Source organism: Dunckerocampus dactyliophorus, chromosome 4 (assembly GCF_027744805.1).
Source record: "Dunckerocampus dactyliophorus isolate RoL2022-P2 chromosome 4, RoL_Ddac_1.1, whole genome shotgun sequence".
NCBI lineage: Eukaryota > Metazoa > Chordata > Actinopteri > Syngnathiformes > Syngnathidae > Dunckerocampus > Dunckerocampus dactyliophorus.
In genome coordinates this window covers 16,121,176-16,141,568 of record NC_072822.1, presented here as the reverse complement: position 1 = coordinate 16,141,568, position 20,393 = coordinate 16,121,176, and the positions used below count along the sequence as shown (strand labels likewise).

The 20,393-nt window shown below is 40.8% G+C and overlaps 3 protein-coding genes and 1 non-coding gene across 6 annotated transcripts in view; 2 read left to right on the top strand and 2 right to left on the bottom strand.

The window, feature by feature from the left end:
* Positions 1 to 444: 444 nt before the first annotated feature.
* pxmp2 (peroxisomal membrane protein 2) lies at positions 445 to 3,132 on the top strand. The gene is made up of 5 exons (XM_054774844.1): positions 445 to 639; positions 901 to 1,020; positions 1,120 to 1,282; positions 2,718 to 2,837; positions 2,925 to 3,132. The coding sequence occupies exons 1-5, from the start codon at positions 530 to 532 to the stop codon at positions 2,991 to 2,993; spliced, it is 582 nt and encodes a 193-aa protein (XP_054630819.1). The 5' UTR covers positions 445 to 529; the 3' UTR covers positions 2,994 to 3,132.
* Positions 3,133 to 5,699: 2,567 nt separating this feature from the next.
* Positions 5,700 to 8,833, bottom strand: gatc (glutamyl-tRNA amidotransferase subunit C). Its single transcript, XM_054774845.1, has 5 exons — positions 8,515 to 8,833; positions 8,367 to 8,417; positions 6,820 to 6,989; positions 6,648 to 6,751; positions 5,700 to 6,506 (listed from the first exon to the last, which is right to left on the bottom strand). The coding sequence occupies exons 1-5, from the start codon at positions 8,692 to 8,694 to the stop codon at positions 6,445 to 6,447; spliced, it is 567 nt and encodes a 188-aa protein (XP_054630820.1). The 5' UTR covers positions 8,695 to 8,833; the 3' UTR covers positions 5,700 to 6,444.
* A 536-nt stretch (positions 8,834 to 9,369) lies between these two features.
* On the top strand, positions 9,370 to 9,442 carry trnak-uuu (transfer RNA lysine (anticodon UUU)). The gene has a single exon. It is a non-coding gene; the product is annotated as a tRNA-Lys (tRNA).
* Positions 9,443 to 10,773: 1,331 nt separating this feature from the next.
* Positions 10,774 to 20,393, bottom strand: part of sgsm1a (small G protein signaling modulator 1a) — a 34,358-nt gene continuing 24,738 nt past the window's right edge. For all 3 annotated transcript variants that reach the window (XM_054774383.1, XM_054774385.1, XM_054774384.1), the window contains exons 16-25: positions 20,132 to 20,260; positions 19,880 to 20,062; positions 19,510 to 19,581; positions 17,296 to 18,255; positions 17,087 to 17,211; positions 15,758 to 15,840; positions 15,552 to 15,661; positions 15,317 to 15,413; positions 13,084 to 13,251; positions 10,774 to 11,993 (exon numbers count right to left, since the gene is read on the bottom strand). In XM_054774383.1, coding sequence (XP_054630358.1) covers positions 11,905 to 11,993; positions 13,084 to 13,251; positions 15,317 to 15,413; positions 15,552 to 15,661; positions 15,758 to 15,840; positions 17,087 to 17,211; positions 17,296 to 18,255; positions 19,510 to 19,581; positions 19,880 to 20,062; positions 20,132 to 20,260 — 2,016 coding nt within the window. In that variant the 3' untranslated portion in view covers positions 10,774 to 11,904. The remainder of the gene's footprint in view (positions 11,994 to 13,083; positions 13,252 to 15,316; positions 15,414 to 15,551; positions 15,662 to 15,757; positions 15,841 to 17,086; positions 17,212 to 17,295; positions 18,256 to 19,509; positions 19,582 to 19,879; positions 20,063 to 20,131; positions 20,261 to 20,393) is intronic.

The window sequence follows — 20,393 nt, the reverse complement described above, 5'->3', positions numbered from 1 at the left end:
ACTGCTTTATCATGTTTGTTAAACTTTCCCTTTCAATTTGGTATCAAATGAATATGCTGAATTAAATCATAGCGATTTTAAGTAGACAAAAGTGAAGCACAAAGTCAACCCATTCAAGCGGAGGGATCCCAACATCCGGCTGAGATAAAAGATATGTAGGACAAAAATCTGTATTTATTTATTAGTGCTCTTGTAAAACTTTTATCAAAATTTGACCATGCAAAATAGCACTCTTTGAACCGGAATTACTCGCTACAAAATTAATTAACCAATTAATCATGTTCAATATTTCAAGTTAATGAAGGCTTCATGGCTTCAAGTCAAATGTCTGAAGGGGTACGTAACTGTGAAAAGTTTAGGCAACACTGGCCTACTGTACAGTAATGAAAAAAAACAGAGCGAGGCTACACTTCCGCCCAGGGAGATGACGTAAGCACGTCAGCGGCCAAGCAACGACGTCGACCGGAAAAGTTTGAGTTCTCACAAATTCAGAGTTTAATGTTTAGTTCGTGTTTCTGAAGAAGTGACAATGCCTGTCTATAGTGTGCCGCTTCGGGATGCGTCCATTCCGTATCGTTTTCTTCAGCAGTATCTATTTCTTCTGAAGAAATATCCCATTTTGACTAAATCTGTAACAAGGTGTGTCGTAGTGAACTTTGATATGTTTGCTCTGCTGATACGGTTGAACTGTCAGTGTCCTAATTTCGACAGTAATTGTAGCCCTGCTAACTTATTATACTGTGTTGTCAGCTAAATATTTGTTGAAATTGTTTCTGCTTATTAACTTTAAGTCGCTGTTATACAGTATACACGTTTGGTTGCAGTAATCACAGGCGGTCTCAATAGTTCCAATTCAGCCAATCAGCTTCTATTTTATGTTGTTGTCCCTCATATTTTCAGTGGCATCCTCTCAGCCTTAGGAAATCTTCTTTCTCAGATTTTGGAGGCAAGAAAAAAGTCAAAAAATGATGCCGTCAAAGAGATTGACCTGGCAGGAGCTGCACGCTATGCCATTTATGGGTGAGGCTGTTTATTACACAATTCCTGATCATTTTGTACATAATTGAATTGTAACATGTGTGATACTATTAAAGGCAGTTTTGTGCTGTGTCGTTCCAGTTTGTTAATTACCGGACCAGTCAGCCATTACTTTTACCAGCTGATGGAGGTGTGGATGCCCGGTACAGAGCCATACTGTGCGCTCAAACGCCTGCTATTGGACCGCCTTGTTTTTGCCCCTGGCTTCCTGCTGCTTTTCTACTTTGTTATGACCATCCTGGAGGTGGGTAGATGGGAAATGGTCTTTCACTTGTACAGCGCTTTTCCACCTCCAAGGCACTCAAAGCACTTTGACACTGTTAGCACATTTACCTACTGATGACGCAGCATCAGGAGCAACTGGGGGTTCAGTATCTTGCCCAAGGATACTTTGACAGTCAGGAGATCTAGGTACGATTCTGTTAGATCAGGGGCGCCCAAACTTTTTCCATCGAGGGCCTCATACTGAAAAATGAAAGGCTGAAAGGGCTACTTGGATATTTTGTAAAGAGAACTTGTATATATTTCAAGAAAGAACTTTATGCCAGCTTAGTGATATAGGTGAAAAAGTGTATTAGTTTGACCTTTTTTCCAACTATATCTTCGTCCTTTTGTAATGTTATGACTTTATTCCCATAATTTAACTTTTCCCCAATCTAACTTTCCAAAAATTACAACTTTATATTGTTTTGTTTGTTTCTCATAATATTACGACTTAAAAAAAAAATCTTATGACAAGTTTATTCTCATAAAATTCCGACTTTTTTCTCTTTAGAGTAATTTTTCTCAATAATTTGACTTTATTGACTTTATTTTTGTAAAATTAAAGCTGCTGTTGTTTGTTTATTTTTACAAAACTGTTTCATGTTTGTTCATGTAAATTTTCATCCCGTGATTATGACTTTACTCCCATAATATTTTGACTTTATTCTCATAACATTACTTTTTCCGCAACAAAACCTTCCAGCTTTATTTGTTGTTTTGTTTCTCATAATATCACAACTTAAAAAACAGCTTTTTTCTTTAATAATTCAATGTTATGCTACAAAAATGATTATTCTCTACTTTTTCCTCATTAGATTACAATGTTTTCTCGAAGTATTTTGACTTTATTCTTGTAAAATTTTCAATTTTTGCAGTTTTTTTGTAGTTTTCGTGTTAAATTCTATTTTTAGAATGTGCCACAGGACAATAAAAAACAGCTATGGGCCGCACTTTGGATCCCCCCGTGTTAGAACAACTATGTGTGGCGTTTGTGTGTTCTCCCTGTGCTTGCGAGGGTGTTCTGTGCGTACTCCGACTTCCTCCAGTGTCACAAAACATTTTAGGCTAAATCCCCAAAGTTTGACCCTGGATGTCGGGGTGACTTGACACGGGGTGTTTAGCCAGATCACCAAGAAATTTGGAACACACCTTTTGGGGACTGACAAGCACATGTCTGTAACATGACCCGTGCGCAGTGATGCATTTTGTTCTCGTTGTGATAACTTCAAAACAACTTTTTAAGTGGTTGTTAAATTAGGATCAGCAGGGTTATTTTTTAAATGTTACATATGTTTATACGCAGGATGTTTTAAATGTGACAAAAATGTGTTTGCTTCTATTTTGAAGTGCCTTTTTATGAAAAACAAACAACCGCACATTTGATAAGGAATCATAAACATACCTCTTAATCTCAGGCAAAAGGGCTGGATGACTTTATGAAGAAGATTCAAAGGAGTTATTGGACCGCTCTGAAGATGAATTGGAAAGTTTGGACACCGTTCCAGTTCATCAATGTCAACTTTGTGCCTGTTCAGGTATGTTTTTCCACCTGCGTTCTGTCCACTGTTACACCCGGACAGCAATATTGTTTCCAATCTTTGGTGTCTGTTTTTTGCTTTCAGTTCCGAGTGCTATTTGCCAACATGATCGCCTTATTTTGGTACGCCTACCTCGCATCAGTGAGGAAATGAAGCATCCCAAGATTTCAACTCAGGGAAAAAAAACAAGGGACTGCGAGTGGGAGAAAAATGAGATCATCTTTATTAATGTTGACAATAATGTACACTGTCAATGACTTTAACACTGTGATTAAACATTTGGAATACTTGACAGGGTTTATGACAACATGCACATAAATGCAGTTTATAGTAACTATAATCATACACACCAAAACCTTTATTGTAAATAATCCTAATACTGTATTAAAATATGCTGTATTCATTATAGAGTTTGAAGTGCCCTCTAGTGGTAGACATTGGAGCTGCAATTTCAAAAATAAATGCAACAGAATATGGCTGTCTCAATTCGCACATTAACATCTGGAGTGATAAGTACGGCAGGATTATAAAAAGAGAAGTGTACACGGTATGTTTGTATGTATTCGTTTTGAAACACGTCCTGTGACTCATTAGTGGACTTTAACAATACACTACAGTCATCCTCGTGTGAATTAAGAGGATGCTGCTAATGCTAGCCTAACGTAAGGTGCAAAATGAACTCTCAGACTCATTCTTGGGCTCGGTCTCCGGCTCGGGAGGACAGGTCATGATAATAGTTCTCAATAGTGGACGTGGTAGTCCACCATTTTGCCGCTCACCGTCACGTGGCCTTGGCGAGTGAGTATCTGATCACTGGAACCTGCTCTGCTCTCCACCTTCCGCTCGACGTTGCGCACCATTTAGCTGAGCTAAATCTCATAGGTGCTTTGTTCCAACTTCTCGTTTTTTAAGGACACCTGTACTGTCTCGGGCTGCGTCACCAGCAGACACACTACTGAACCAGCCTGCAGGCCGTAAGAGCCAACCGCTTTGGCGACGATTGATTTTGGTTAACAACCATCAGATTTGAATTCTGAGCACTTAGTGTCCTGAGGACACACTATCAGGGTTTTGATCGCGTCCCAGGTGTACCCCCCTCTGCTTTGAGCCCAGCAAGGGTCCTTACACTTGATCCACAGCCACTGGCTGCTTCTGTCGGCCACTTGAGAGACTTATTTTATTGTCTGTTGCAGAGCCTGTCCATGAATGCCAAGGTCTTTCATGAGCCTGATAAGACCTCGGCCTTCCATCCTCGTTGTTGTGCATCTGCTGCCAGGTCTGTGTTGGGCAGTTTCTTTTGTTCATAGACCTCTTCGGTGGAATCCTCCCATGGGACCGTGAACTCTATGATGTAGACCACCTTTAGTGAAGTGGACCATAGCACCAAGTCTGGCCTGAGGGTGGTGGTTGCAATCTCTGGGGGAAAGATTAGTTGCTGGCAAATCACGCGCCATGGCTAGCTGTCCAGCTTCTGGTTAGGCGGTTTCTGTCCCTCTCAAATGAATATTGGCACAGAGATGGAATTAGTAGCTCTCAGGGGCAAGGAGTTGATGGTGTTCCTCTTGCTCGCAGGGGCTGCTGCCAGACTCTTGAGGTCCTGATTGTGCCTCCAGGTGTAATGGCCTTGTGTGAGGCTGGTCCTACAGCTGGTCAAGATGTGTTTGAGACGCTGGGTTTGGGCAGAGGGTGCAGGTTGGGTCCTCGCCATACCACTGGTGTAGGTTTTTTTGGGGGGGATGGGAGAACATATGTTGCTCTTATGATGACGCTGATGTTGCTTGCTTCCATTTCCCATAACTGCCTCCAGGTGAGCTTTCTACTCTCCACGCCTTCCCCCCTCATTCATTGGCAAGAGAGACATCCTCTGCGCTTCTTTCAGCCTCCTCCTGACGGTGCACCTCCTCGACCACCATTTTCCTCCTTTGTGAAGCTGAAGCTTTGCGCCAAGTTGGTTTATTCACTGCAACGCCAGATCCCCCTCTTCCTGGCTGGACGTGTCCCAGGATGTCGTTGTGCTTCAGGGTTGACGTAGCATGTCGCACTGCGTTGGATGGTGTCTATTTGTCCCATTAACAGGGGTGGTGCAGCATTGCTGATGGTCATGTTATCTGGAGTCTCACTTTAGAGCACTTGTACCCAACGGTGCGGCATGTGATAGGCAAATCAAGGATGTGTATGTGTTCACTCCATCTTCTCCACAATTGTTCTTGGGACCCCGTAGATTGTGAGTGGCCACATTACCCGAGGGAGAAGTCCCAACTTGCAGGCACCAGAGTTTGAGCATCCCTGGCAGCATTGTCTTGTTGTTGTCCAGACTGATGTCCTGCCTTAGTACCTGCACCTGGGCTTTGTACCATCTGGTCAGGCTTTTGACAGGTTGCTCTGACATAATCGGTATTGGGTCGTCACCAATGCAGAACTTAACACATTCTTAAGCTCTCCCTTGACTATTGAGATGTTTTGCGACTTATTCGGCTTGATTTTCATCCGGGTCCACATGATATTTTCCTGCAGCTTTCCAAGTAGCCGCTTGGTGCATGCTGCAGTCGTATTTACTTAAGTATTTCAATGATTCCAGAGTAGGCCTACACATGCTTGTTGCACTTTTGTTGTTGTAACAAGTAACATTTTAAAAACATTACAACTTTTACAAGTTTCTAAGGCAATATGGCTCTTTTGATGCCGAAGGTCCCTGATACATAATCCATGTTAGTAAACCTGAGGATTATGGGGTTGGGGGTTTAGTCTACGTTTAGTTAGCAGGCTGATCGCCAAACTACACTTTATTATAGAAAGGAAAAGAATAATAAGACATTGTCATACGGTGCAATCCAAACTGCTATTAACTTGAGCGACATGTAATGTGCAAAATCAAAAGCATTTATTTTGGTACAAATGTCACTTATTACAATACCAAACATCTTGAACAATCACGGCATGATTACAATCCACTTTTTTTTTTAGAAGCTAAGATAATATCTAAACAAGGAAACTCAGCTCCGCCCTCCCACAGTTCTGCACGGTCCCACGGGGGATACACTTTCTATCGGGGATACCTACTTTGGCATGACACCTGAACAACAGGCTTTCATTGCAGGTTTAAATAATCTCACAGCAGGCACAGCAATGCCTAATAAAAATCCCCAATAAAAACACTGGCTACTGTTGTGGCCGTATTCCACAGCAAGCTGAAACTCAACGCTGAAACCCCGACGACAATTCCTGTCTGCCACTCACTCTGCTCCCCTAGGGAACACATTTATAGAAAGACATACAAGCACAAGTCTCATGTCTTAAATGGGTTATTTACTCTTATGTCTACTGTATTGGGTATTATGGGTGTAAAGGTGACTTTAGGGGTGTTATTTCATGTCTAGAGGGCTCTAATAATGTTAAAAACATCCTACTTCGCAGAAATTCAATTATCAAGGTCGAGTCAGGAACCAATTAACTGTGATAAATGAGGGATTACTGTATCTGTGACTGACTGGTGATCAGTCCAAGGTCCACCCTGCCTCTCACCCAAAGTGAGCTGGCATAGGCTTCAGCTCAACCATGACCTTGAACAGGATAAGCTTTTGAAATGGAATAAAAGTCCAAGATGTCAGAATTCAGAGTGTTTCAACAGGGCGGACCGTTCTTCCCTCTGTGGTAATGGAATATTTCCTGTAGTAAAACAAAGAGCAGACAATTCAAAAGGGTTGAAATGGCTATCTTTACACAAAGCATAACTAGCAAAACAACAACACTCTGCACGCCTCACATGCTCATAATGCCTTTGAACAGGCAACAAACAAATGTTTTTACCTGGTGGTGCCATGTAATAGTCCTCCACTGTGTTTTTGGAGAGCTGCATGAGTTCTTCTGCATGGTTGCCTTCCATCACTACATCATCCCTCAGGTATAAAACCCTGAATGTGTAAGAAAGACATACAAACATCCTACATACAGGCTCTGAAATGAGCATGCTGTGGCACACCTGTCTTCCAGAACTGAATCCATTGGCTCAACTCCTGAGGTGTCGACAACATGAAGCTGATCTGCAAATCGGATGGCTTTCTCCAAACAGGCCAGTCCCTCTTTGGTACGAAAGTCAACCAAGGCCAGACGCTCAAGTTTGTCCACCAGGTCGGCTGGTACTCGCGTCGGCTGGAAAAGGAAATGTGTCATAACTGCGTGTCTTTTATTGTTATATGTTGCCACTCACGCTGGATTCAAAACACAGTGCCCTGTGCCAAGTGCCGACATTGTTACCCACTACGCCCATCAGCCACTTACAATCTACTTGTCTTTGTTTTAGTCAGGAGAGGCTAAAAAAAAAAGTTATCCATATATTTTAAGACACGTCTTTGCATTTTTATTAGTTATGACTATTGGCATTTTAGCTTTTTGTAGTTACATTGTGCCCTTTTTGTTATATTTTTCCCACTTTTGCTGGGTTTTTGTTTATTTTAATTTCTGCAATGAGCCACACTTTGAACACCATTGGTTTGTTTCACCAGGAAAGCGAGATGCTGCTTGCTAGGTGAGGGAGGAATGTGTCGAAGTTCTGTCTTCTTGTCTCTGTAGCCGCACTGGGTTGCATTGCTGAGGTTTTTTACAGCTTTCAGACCTGCATTGGACGGCGATCAACTCCCGGATAATTCGCCTTTATTTATCGCTTCCATTTCATCTTTCACTTTAAATGTGCACCCCCACCCCTTGTCACTATACAGTGACCATGTTGCTAAGCTGTTAGCGTCTCTTCTACGCATGAGTTGCGTTATGAAGTCAAGTTGTGGTCACCACAATACTATTATTAATGAAGCAAGATGTCCACTTAACATTTTATCTTCAAATGTATCGTCACAAATACGCTTTTCTTACATTTCTACGAGCAACTTCAAACCTTAATAACTAATTTCCACCAGTGATCTCCCGTGTTCGCACTCAGCCAAATGGAACGAATGTAAATAGCACAGCTCGGTGATAAAGTTACGACAATGCCATACGTCCACACTACATATGGCACAGTTCAGAATCAACATTTAATAATACTACAAAAACCTAAAACTTTTACATAAATTACATCTACTCACTGGAGATGTCAACTTCTCCTCATCAATCAGCCATTGTGGGCTAACTTAACTTGTTGAACACTTTTGCTCTGATCAACCGATCAAGCTGCAAGCCTGCACGCTGGCAAATCTAAATTGGATTTGCTAAAACAAAAACAAACAAAATAACATATACATGTGTGGCAGCAACCTTGCCAGGACGTCCAGGAATTTGATTCTGAAGGCCCTGGGCAAACTACATTGATATGGCAACACATACAATTTGATTAGCCAAAAAAGAAACTAACATACACATGTACTACTGGCAGCTGTGCAGCCAAGAAACGCGCTACTAAGTTAAGTATAGCTACATGAAAAGGCCCAAATATGAGAAACCTCTCAGCATTACAGCGCAGTGTGGCTATCAATCAAAACTGAGTAAACAATGCAGTTTCATTATTTACAGTCAAGTATAATTGTACATAAATACCGGTGGAAGCTGCTCCTCTGGAATTGCTTGCCAGGTTGGAGCTGCTGGCACCTACACATGGAAACAAGAGCACGAAGAGCACATTGTAATCTTGTTTTGGCTAAACCCTTTGTAGCTTTTGTAGCTTCATGTTGGCCGTGTAAATTACCTTCGAGTTGTGTGGTTGAGAGCTCAAATTACGCGTTGTATTAGCCACGTGAACGCACCGACATGTCCTTCCACTGTAGACATCTGATATGGAGGAGTACCCATTGTTTGATAAAGTGTAAGATGAAAGCACCTTCGGTGTCACTCTACGGCAAGTGCGCCACAAAGCAACGTGGACCATTGTTGTGTTTAACTAGCTATACACCTGGCATTATAGAGAAACTTTGTCCCAACTTCTTCCAACGTTCAAGTTCGCCCCATTAAATGTCAACACGACCTCCTTTGTCAAGCGGAAGTAGGCAAACGGTTTAGCAACCTTTTTCTTACTACGCATGCGCAGCCAACAGAGACACTAAAGAAGCGAGATGATTCTCCCACCACAACATGAAAGAACGGCGCCATTTTCATTACCGATCCTGAGGTCAAGATGGTACGGTATCCCGCGTCTCGTCCAAAGTCAGCTGACATAAGCAATAAAAAAATAATGAATTAATGAACGTGTAATAACAAAAGTAATACATCGTTCTAGAGCGGTTCTAAAATCATTGTACTAAAATTTATATTGGAGATGAATCAAGTATCTACCAATCAATCAAGTTAAAGCGTCGTCTTCTGTAAACCAGCACCGAGCTGTTCTTTTAAACTGATTCTACCAGGTTACACCAAATGTTTTAGGTTGCATAACGTGGGTTGTGGCTTCACTGCTTACACGAACCACGTGTCTATTTAAAATCGGCACAAAAAATAAAGAAATATATTTCGTGGGAGTCAAATTCGCCCTTAGAAGCCAGGCAAAACAATTCAATTGGTTGATCGGTAATAGGTGATAAGAAAGAGTACAATTATCTCTGACAGAGCCCGGATAGCTCAGTCGGTAGAGCATCAGACTTTTAATCTGAGGGTCCAGGGTTCAAGTCCCTGTTCGGGCGACCATTTTTACTAGCTGGAGCCCATCGTATTTTAACGATGAAAGGACATTAACCTACCTGTTCCCTGAGTGATAGTCCGTCAAAATTTTAAACATTCGGTTGCTACGGACCAATCAGCGTCCAACATTCTCCAACTTTCTCACTCAACAGCCTCGCTTCTGTCCATATTTCTCAATATGTCCAACATTTGGTCAATGAGAGAGAGCCGATCTGGTTCAGGCTTTGTTAGCATTTTTTATATGTCAACATTTGACCAATCACGTATGATGACGACACCGCATCTATAGCTGTATCTGTATCATATCTACCTATAGTTTATGTATTATGAGCCAGTGGTACTTGCCTGTGTTACTCTTCTGGTCATTCTATTTGCTTTTGCAGCTGCAGCATGGCTTCCTCCAAATCTTAACATGGTAAACTATAAAGAAGCATTAATATCATAATTCAGTGGGCATTTTAGTAAACTGAGGGAATAAATGTTGTCATGTCACACCGTCATTCAGGTAAACCGAGACCCTTCAGACACTCTCAAGGAATGCAAACGATTGTTTTTGAATTCATCTGATCGTGTATTGCTTTTCATTTTGTGTTTTAGTCCTTCTAAATTAATGAAGACACATAGCAACTCACAGAAGCGCCTTGTCTGTGTTGCCACGGTTAAAAAGAGGTATTGTTTGCTATGAAACAGCAATTCGTTTGGTAGTTATTAATCCCGGAAGTTTAAATCTTTCAATATGTTTGTAACTTCACCGCAGTATACATTGTAAGCGTCAAATATTGATGTTGCAGCATATTTAATAGTTACACACACACACAGCACCAGCAAAAAAGTTCATGTCAAGTTTATTGATACTCACCACTTATCAGCCGCACAAGTTCGACGTCAAGTTGAGCTGGAGTAAATACTGTATTTTATATGTATGTTGCAGGGTCGACTTTTCTGAATACTGAGAGTAAAAACCAGCTATAAGAGTGTCGTCATCAACCGTGATTGGTCAAATGTTGAAATATGCTAATAAGACCGGAAGCAGCTCGGCGCTCTCTCACTGGCCAAATGTTGGCTATTTGGAGAAATATGAACAGAGCGGAGCTGATTGGGTGAGAAAGTTAAAATAAGGGACGCTGATTGGGCCAAAGCACCCGACTGCTCAAAATTTTGACGGACTATCAGCACTAAATTCCAGAGGACAGTTACCGTAAATCTGTAAGTCTTTAAAAGCTTTTCTTAAATATGTGATGTCACATAATGTGCAGTATGGCTCTTCAGGTGCATCGTTTAATATAAATAGCTAAATAGCTAATAATCCAGTTGTTGACAAAAACGAAGAGAATTCCATTGATGTTATAGTAACATATACCATTTAATATATATTGTATATGAGTTCTCAGAATATAGTTTGTTTTTCAATACACTTTAAGAACTTGGCACAAAATAAAAATAACAATCTTACAAAAAAGCAACATCTGAATGAAAACATACATGAAAAAAACTGGCAAATAAAAGGCTACAATAAATGAAAGTAGGTTTTCTGACATCAGTTAGCATTCACAAAGAAACATCATACTAATGTCAATAGCAGCAATATCAAAAACAGCTCGAAAGTTGGCAACATCGTTTCAAACGAATGGTTAAAAGCGCGTATATTTTTATTTGTCAAAGTTTAAATCTGCCAACACAATACAACAGCTTTTCTTTGTCATATTTTTGCAATGTTCAAAATATATCATAAGCAGGCATTCTATCAGACGTGCAGGTTTTCTTTGCGTCCCAGTTGGCCGCGTAAAGCCATCACTCGTTTTCTGTTCTTAACCTTTAGAATATTAATAAGCAAATCATCTATATAATGTAGACAACAAAACTCTGACAAACAATACGATGTTGTGATTAAACGACATCATGGAGCAAAACAAATATATAAAGCTGTTCACTGAACAACAGAAGGAGAGAACACAAGCACACTGACATAGGAGTCTTTAAGTATTAGACTATGACTTTACAAATAATTATGTCATGATTAACACAATTCACACACGTACTTAACAAGGACATGCTATTTGGCAGAAAGGCAGCTCAAGAACACTGAAAACACTGTCAAGGAGGGGAAGTTTATCTTTTTAAAACATCACTTCATCATGTAAACCTTGGCTATTAAAACATAAATATAGTTAAAATGGATCTCTTCATTTGCATTTCAAATGTGCAACTACAGGATTCAGTGTATTCAGATTTGACACTTAAGGTTTTTCTGTAAAACACATAATATGTATTTGCAGAGGCTGACAATTACTGTATAAACTATAATATTCTCATAGATCTGTCGACTACACAAACAACATAGAGGATACAGTCAACAAGGCTGCAAACAATGATCGTAAAGGCATCGTGTAGTATGTGTGTGTTGTGCTGCTACAGATGATTATACTTGGAAGGAAATAGAAGACAATATACCCCCCCACAGCGATCACTTGTTCTCTATCAGCATCTGCACCTTGTACACAAGATCTCTCGCCAGGGTCAAAATCTGCTTGATGTTATGATGCTCGGCCATTTCTGAAAGACAAGACAATGTTCACCAATGCGCTCGTGTCAAATATAACCTCCTCAAGCACATCACATCAAATCCTGCAATGTAACAACTGACAACCGTTGCAATGAACGTGTTTATACTGATGTCCCAGAAATGTGTGCAGTGCAGACAGATCCATTTACCCGATGCTGAAAGAAGACACCTACAAAGGCATCAATGCTTGGCTTTTCTAAATGGTACTATCTCATGATTCTTGCCTTTCACTACTTAATAATATTGCGCAAAGGAGTATTAAGGCCATTCTGAAAAGACAAAGAAAAAAGATGAAATATTATGAGAAAAACAATCTCAATTTCTTGAGAATAAAGGCGTAATTGTGCTGTATTTACCTGAGTTAAGATGAGGACTGTTGATCTTGTCAAATTACACTTGCGCATACATTTCACAAACATAAGTTTTGACATATCAACTGTACGAACACTCACATTGTTGTGCGTGTGATCGGAAGATATTTTCTTTGGTTTGTCATCAATCAGTTACCTGATGAATATGCGGACTCTTTCGAGAGACAGAAAGACAGCAGTTGCTGGTGTGTTTAGGTTTGTGTGGGAATTTTGACAATCACTTGTTAAACTTTTTCTCATAATATTGCAAGAACGTCTTGGAATTTTACCATTTTTTTCTTTTCAGTGTGGCTCTAATGCAGGGGTCACCAACGTTTTTCCTTGTGAGAGCTACTTTTACAAAATGAAATGGCCAAGAGCTACTCATTTTTGTAACATTTATTTTCAGAGCTTATTTTAAACCCAAACAAAGCGAATATGCTTGTTTTACCAGAACATGAACAAAATGCCGATGTCCACAACTCACATTTTGTATTTCAGAATGCATTTCTTTCTACTGTTCTTTCATTATTAACTGAAAACCTGAATGAAAAGCAGCCTTGCGGGCACCTCATGTGGTCGTGGGGGGCTACCTGGTGCCCGCGGGCACCACATTGGTGACCCCTGCTCTAATGGTCCTTCAAAAAAAGGAGCACTAATAACAGACATCAGGAATAACATGTATGAAATCTAGTGTGAAGCACTTGAAGAATGAAGCATTGTGTTTTACCGTTGAAGAATTTAATAATTTCTGTAAAGTCCATGTTGTTTTCAAGGATGATGTCCCTGTAGATTTCCACGAGCGCCAAAGCAATGAAGAGGACAAAATGACTAGAAGAGGCAAACTTGGCTGCCCAGATGGTTTCCCAGACTGCGAAAACATCATCGTAGACCAGCTCTGCAAGATAAAATATCACAGAAGATCATCCATTTTTATACCGCTTGTCCTCATTAGGGGTACAGTTGAGCTGGAGCCTATCCCAGCTGACTTGGGTGGCAGGCGGGGTACACACCCCGGACTGGTCTCCAGCCAATCACAGGACACATATACTGTAGATTAACAACCATTCACACCCACATTCACACCTATGGGCTATTTAGAGCCTCCAGTCAACCTGACATGCATGTTTAATTCACAATACCCGGAGAAAACTCACGCTAGCATGTTTGAACCTTGATGTCCCCGACTCTGAAGGAAGATGTGCTAACAACTACACCACCACCATGCTACCTATACTTTCACTTCCTGTAGGTGTTAACGGCCACCAGTCTGTAAACAATGTGAATCACGATTCTCTGGCTTAAAAGTGAGATTGCACATTAATATTATTATTATTAGACTCCTTCTTGTCTTGTTCTGCTTTAGAGAAACTTCCATGGTCTGCCATTCTTCATGAAAGGTCCTGGAAGGACAGTTGATGAGGGACCTTTTTAAAAAAAGAAATGAATACAAAGACTGAAAAGAATCCAAGGCAAAAACATGGCATGCTTGCGCACTTCAATTCATATGATCGCTTTGCCCGCAGGCTGATGAATGAAAGCCAGCATGGCTCGCCGCCAGGGCAAGTTGGCTCGGCTGCCCTGGCCGGCAAGGCTTGCTGGCGTACGGGGAGAGCAAGGAGGAAGTGTCAACCATTGTGCCAACAACAGTGCAGCCTGAGTCCTTGAGTAAAATGGCAACATTTGTTTGTGATGCACCTCATTAGGTTAAAAAAAGTTTTCAGAAAACAGGTTAAAAAAAAGTTTTTAAAAAATGGTCTCATTTCGAAATGACATTGCATGCTAGTGTGAATTGAGATCGCTGTATTGGTTTCATTTTTTGTGCAGCCCCAGGCCAGTGTCCCAAAACCTTTGTCCAAAACCATATACAGTAATGCACATTGGCTCATCGGGGGATGAAAACGAGTACAGTAATCCCTCGTATATTGCGGTTATTACTTGACCGTGACAAGTGAATTTCCGCATAGTAGGATTCCTTATTTAGAAATGAAATACGGTATGTTTGTAGCTACAGCATAAAAAACGTGTTTACGACCTTCCAAATACGGTTTTTAACATTTAACAGTACGCAACAGTAGCCTGTGTTTTTATTAGGCATTTTTATTAGGGATTGTTGTGCCTGTTGTGAGATAATTCAAACCTGTTGTTCTGGCAATAAAATGTGGTGCATGTGTGTCTCTCCAAACATTACAGAAACATTACTGACAATTAGTGACTAGTGCAGAATATCACATATCATCAATGTCTTTGAATACATGTTTTGAATGCCTTATATTTGTGCTTTAGCTCATTTTGCCATTTTTATGCTTGAAAATGCTTACCATAAATTTCGTTGTATAAACCGCACCCAGTAAATTTAGAGGAAAAAACAGATTTGTACATACAGTAAGCCGCACATGTCCACGTCACAAAATGGCATAAAATGACATATTGTGGCACGATTAGAACATAGCCATGAATTACCGTAGCCACACCGCTGTATAAGCAGCACGGTTCAAAAGTTTAAGAAAAAAGTAGTGGCTTATACAACGGAAATTACGGTAATTTAGGCAAAAAATATTAACAGCTGCTTAAATATGCATTCTTTCCCTCATAGCAGGGCGTGTTCAACCACCAAATACCATGATTTATTCATTTATATATTTTGGAAAAACCGTGATAGAGTAAAGTAAAAGAATTCAAAGCACGAAGTGGCGAGAGACGACCTTTTAGGCAACAGGTATGAAGGTGTATAAAATGGAAATACTTATATGCTATATCAAGGTGACACACGTACATCTTTAGAGTAAAAGACTATTCAAATTAATATGCAGTTTTTCCAGTTACATCCTCAAGAAGAGAGTTCTTCATGTAGAAACACAAAATCCCCGTATGCACATTAGGCAAATAAGATGTGTTAAAAACAAACAACTTAGACTGGATCTCTTGCTCCTCTAATTGGCACAAACTGTCATCTCATTTACCTCGCTTGAAGTCTAGGAGAAACCAACGGTAGCAAAAGTAGAAGTGGGTGTAGTCCCCATTCTGGTGCATTAGCTCAAACAGCTCTGAATCCAGGATCTATGCAGAATACAGAGCAAGCACAAGAAAGAATTTAATTGGTTTCTGCAGAAAAGAGGGATGAAGTTTGAGGCGAATTAATGCATTTCATTTGCAGCTTCCACTACTTGAATCAGGATGTGCCTGATGCTGCCTTACCTGGATCAGTGAGCGCATGTTGGCGAAGTGGGTATCCATCGCTCCTCCGTGTGGAAAGTTCTGATTCATCCTCTTCATAAGCTCTGTGAAACAGCTAAAGGCCAGGGCCTCTGACAGAGAGAGACAGAGAGAGACAGATATGAGGCTGGAGACCGAAAGCAGAGGAGGGAATACTGTATAAGAAGTGGTCTCGTGTGATGGCTCACCGTCATCCAAAATGACCAGAAGTGGAGCCAGCAGGTCACACATGCCTTGAACGTATCCAATGTCAAGGTGCCTCCAGATGTAGCTGCAATCAGACAACTGAGAAGGTGAGCTAGAAATCACTCACCTACCTTTTTTGTGTCGATGCTGAAACAAGTCATAACATTCAGTACTATAAAAATAGTAACACCAGCACTGATGTGACGCGCAAAACCTTAAAAAGGACTATTGGAGCCACACTTAAAGGGACAAATATTATGAAAATAAAGTTATGATAATAAAGTAGATATATTATATGTAGCATTAGTTTAAAGGTATAAAATACAGGCTACAGTGAATGTTGTAATGTTACAATACTTAAGTTGTGTTGCTATACTGTTGGCATAAAGGGAAACACAAACAAGAATGCAGTCTTCATTTTATGAGAACAAAGTTGTAATTTTATGAGAAAAAAAATGTAGAAATATTACAAAAAGTCAATTTTACAATACATTAATATGATGACACTATAATTATAACAGAAATATTACTATTTTTACATATATTGTATAACTTTGATTTACTTAAATTAAAAGTACGACTTTATTCTTGTAACCTTACAGTTTATTTCACATAATTGGACTTTTCTATTTAGAGAGGCACAATTACTACTATTGACAATATCACTGATAATATGAAGGCATCGGAATTGCTGCATCTGAGCCGTAAAGGCAGATTAAACTTTTATTCATGTATGTGCCTTTTATACAGAACACAGCCACGAAGGATATTGCCGCAACTCTGAGCGTTTTCCGAACCACGGCATCCCACGATTTACTAATGGAATGCACGCATACATAAATACGTCAGTGCCAGCATCTGGTGTGACGCAAAAATACTTGGACAATGACATGCTCTGCCTCAGATGTTAAACTTTACACCGGGCAAAATACCTTACATAGGTGGCTTCCGACCTCTGTTAAAGCTCTGACACTACCGCCGAAGAGTCTATTTCGCTCAGTCTACTTTGTCCCCCATTCAGCGAGAGTGTGGTTTCCAGAACTGCATTAGGTAAATGTTGGCTTTTACAGGCAGTGTGAAAGGGTCTGTACGTCTGCTGAAATGAGTAAGCTTTTGATGTAAATTAGATCAGCAATACTTACTATAAGGTTGAAGATCAGATGATGCAATACGGAAAAAAAAACACTAATGTGGCATGAACTCAGCTACCTTTGTTGTCTATGCTTAAAACCAAAAGGGCTCAGGATGTGACATAAATGACCACAAATTTCAAGATTTACACATTTGGAATGAGGTTAGTGATAAAGCCTGTGGTGCTGTCAATGTTGTACCTGCACATGATGTTGCGTAGCTTCTCCAGGTTTGCAGGTGTAAAGTACCAATAGTTCCGGTCACAGCGCTGCACATCCTTTTCAATGCGGTGCAGATTCAGCGTATACAAGTCTAAAAGCTCTTGCTGGAAGGACCAAAGCATTAAACATACGCATGAACTCACTGGTTAATTAGTGAACTTTGGATTTGTTTGCAAAAGGGCACGTACAGAGAAACCCCCTTCTGCAGACTGTTGAGAGTTGGCTTCAGTGGTGTCTGCACATCCGTCCAGGGACTCAAAGTGAGGGTAGAGGCTCTCCATCTCTGGTTCTTCAGAGAGAATGGACTCTGTGCCTTCTGGACTTGTTTTTTCCAGTCTTCCCTCCAGTCTCAGATCTGTACAGGGGGCGGAGTCGTCTGAGGAAGACAACGGCTCACAGCGAGCCTTCCTGCTCCAGGGCACAATGGACACTTTGGCTTTGGGAATCTCCTCCATCTCTATGGCTGAGGGAGAATCATCTGACTCAGTCAGAACCTGAGCTTCTGCCTTCTGAGAGGCACAGTAGGCTTCTCTTGCTCTCGACACCCTGCTGTCTGCCGAGAAAGATAGTTTCTTATCAACTTCCTCCACTCTGGGATCTTTCATGCCAGCTTCTTCTGTCACCTCATTAGGTGATCTCTCACCCAGGTAAGATTTGTCTTCAAGTTTGAACCATTCAGTCTGACACTCTTCTGCAGTTTTCTTTGTGTCTTCCTTTTTCAGTCTTTGTTCTTGGGATTGTGTAGACACTACCATGCTATCCTTATCAGGCACTTCTCTTTCTTTAATGTCGAGAGAGGCACCATCTTCACATTGGGCCTCATCTGCTTTGGGATCCTCTGACTTCTTGGACTCTTCCAGTACATTTGGAACCTGAGTCTTGTTCTCATTGGGTTTCTCACCTTGGTGGTGGTGAGGTGGTTTGTCTAATGGTCTCTGAGCGACCTCAGGCGCAGCACTGTCCTCTGTGCTGAGTGAGCCGTCCGACACGCCGGAGGTGACTGAGAAGTTGCGGGAAGAGGGGTGTCCAGAGTCGGGGGAAGTCATCTCATTCTGGAGCGCCCCATTGGACATCTTTAGCACCTGCTTGGCCCCTTCGCTCTTGGATTCTGTCTCAATCTGCTCCACCTCTTCTACAGATTCAAAGACCTGCACAAAAACAAGCCAAAAGGAAGCGGACTAGCCCAGTGGAAGGGAAGCATGTGAAGAACTCGCAGGAAAGACAATGAATGGATTAAAGGGTCACTGACATGATTTATCAGCTTTGCTTAAATATGTTCTGTATTGTTTGTAATTATGCTCTACGTTGTTCGTTTTTTGAAAGCAAACAATATATTCGTAAAAATTACATTTATAGTACATGGTGGGAGACATGATGGCTGAACGCCAAGTGATGTTGGCGAAGGCGCAGCTCTCATTATAAGCAAAGTAAAGAAAAATGAGAGGATGGATGAGACAGAGGATGTTTACGGTGATTGTAGCAAACATTTGAGTGATGTCTCAGTAATTTTCGAGGAGGAAGAAACATCTGAAGATGAAATACAGAACAGGGAATTTAGCTGTATTTATTCGAACCACCGCTCTTTTTAATGTGTATTTCGTCAGCGCTGTTGCCCCTCACCGTCAACATATCGCTGTGAAAGTATGTTTTATAACATGTACTGTATAATGCTTTGAATGCTTGTCGCTATGTTGGCATAGTGTTTAGAATACAATATGTAAATAAGACATGACTTTCTCTGTTGTGTGGCAACTAATACCGCCCTCCTCCTTTTTTCCTGTGTAGCATAGCATCAGGAACAGCATCCTAGCATCCAAAATGTGTTTATATTGTACTTTCAAGCCATATGCTTCTTGTTAAATGAACATTGCAAAGAACAGAACACGAGGGAGGGGTCCATTTGTCTCTTGTTGTCTGTACTTACTTCGTTCGTTATAGTCTTAAACCTTCGTCTTTTGGAAAAGAAAACAATCTTACAGTATCACCCGAACACTGTGAACAGCATGCGGCAACAACACCGTTTTGGCATGACTACTATTTTGGTAAAAAATAAACCAAACGATTTCGACGAGCTGCCTCTAGAAGTTTTTGTTTACGCTGCGCCCATAGTCATATATGCCATCGACGACGTCACTTTTGGAAACGTCCCTTTTCTGCAACGTTCAGTCCATCTTGGCTCCCGCCACGTACTATAAATGTAATTTTTACAAATTTATCGTTCGCTTTCAAAAAATGAACAATGTAGAACATAATTAAAAACAATATAAACAACTACAAACATATTTAAGCCAAGTTGATAAATAATGTCAGTGATCCTTTAAAACATCATGTAACATTTAGTTTGACTCTCATGTTATGTTGTAGTGGATTTTGGTGCTGGTGCAGTGTGATGAGTTTTGTACCTGTGTGCTGCTGCTTGAGTCACTCTGCAGACGAGCCAGACTGTGCCTGTCTGAACTCTGGGAGGATCGGGACTGGGAGATAAAGGAAATAACACCAAATATGATTATATGAAATAACTGCAATCAGCATTGCCTGACTGTATTTTTGCTCTTGAGCATTGGCCATATTAAAAAAGTGAGTCACACAAGCATAATTTGTGCATTCATTAAAACTTAATAACAGAATTGTGAATTACACAGACAGTGGAGTTAATAACCTGGTCACGATAACACTGGCACAGCACTGAATATACTTTGTATATATTTATTTAACTTTGCATTATAATGTGCTTGTAGTTTCTAATCCTGACTGTCTGAGTTCCTGTGTCACCTCATTGCTGACAGTTGAATCCCGATGGACCATCTTTGAACTGGTACTGTCCATGCTCGCCCCTGAGGAGCACTTGGCTAAAGCTGCAGCGTGCTGCTCCTTCTCTCGCTGCCGAACGATCTCCTCACAGCTTAGCCATTCACGCATGGTCTGCTGGTAGCATACTCGCACCTGCTCATCCACCTGCAGCGAAATATGAATGCTCAGTAAGGTGGACAAAAGATATATTGGGGAGAGGGGACGGTGACACACCTCCTTCCTTTCTGCTTCAGACATTCCAAACTGGTAATGCCCCAATAGGAATGGCCACACTTCCTTACGCAGTGAGGGATCCACGCCTCCAAAATAGACCAGACGAAGAAGCTCCTGCTCCTTGTAAGTCTGAAAACAAGAAAACATTGCATATTGTTATTTTCACATTAAAGTGCAATAGACCAGTGTTTATAGTTGTTTACGCTATATCAGACCTGCCAACATGTATGCATTTTTTGTACATTTTGACCCCTGAATACAC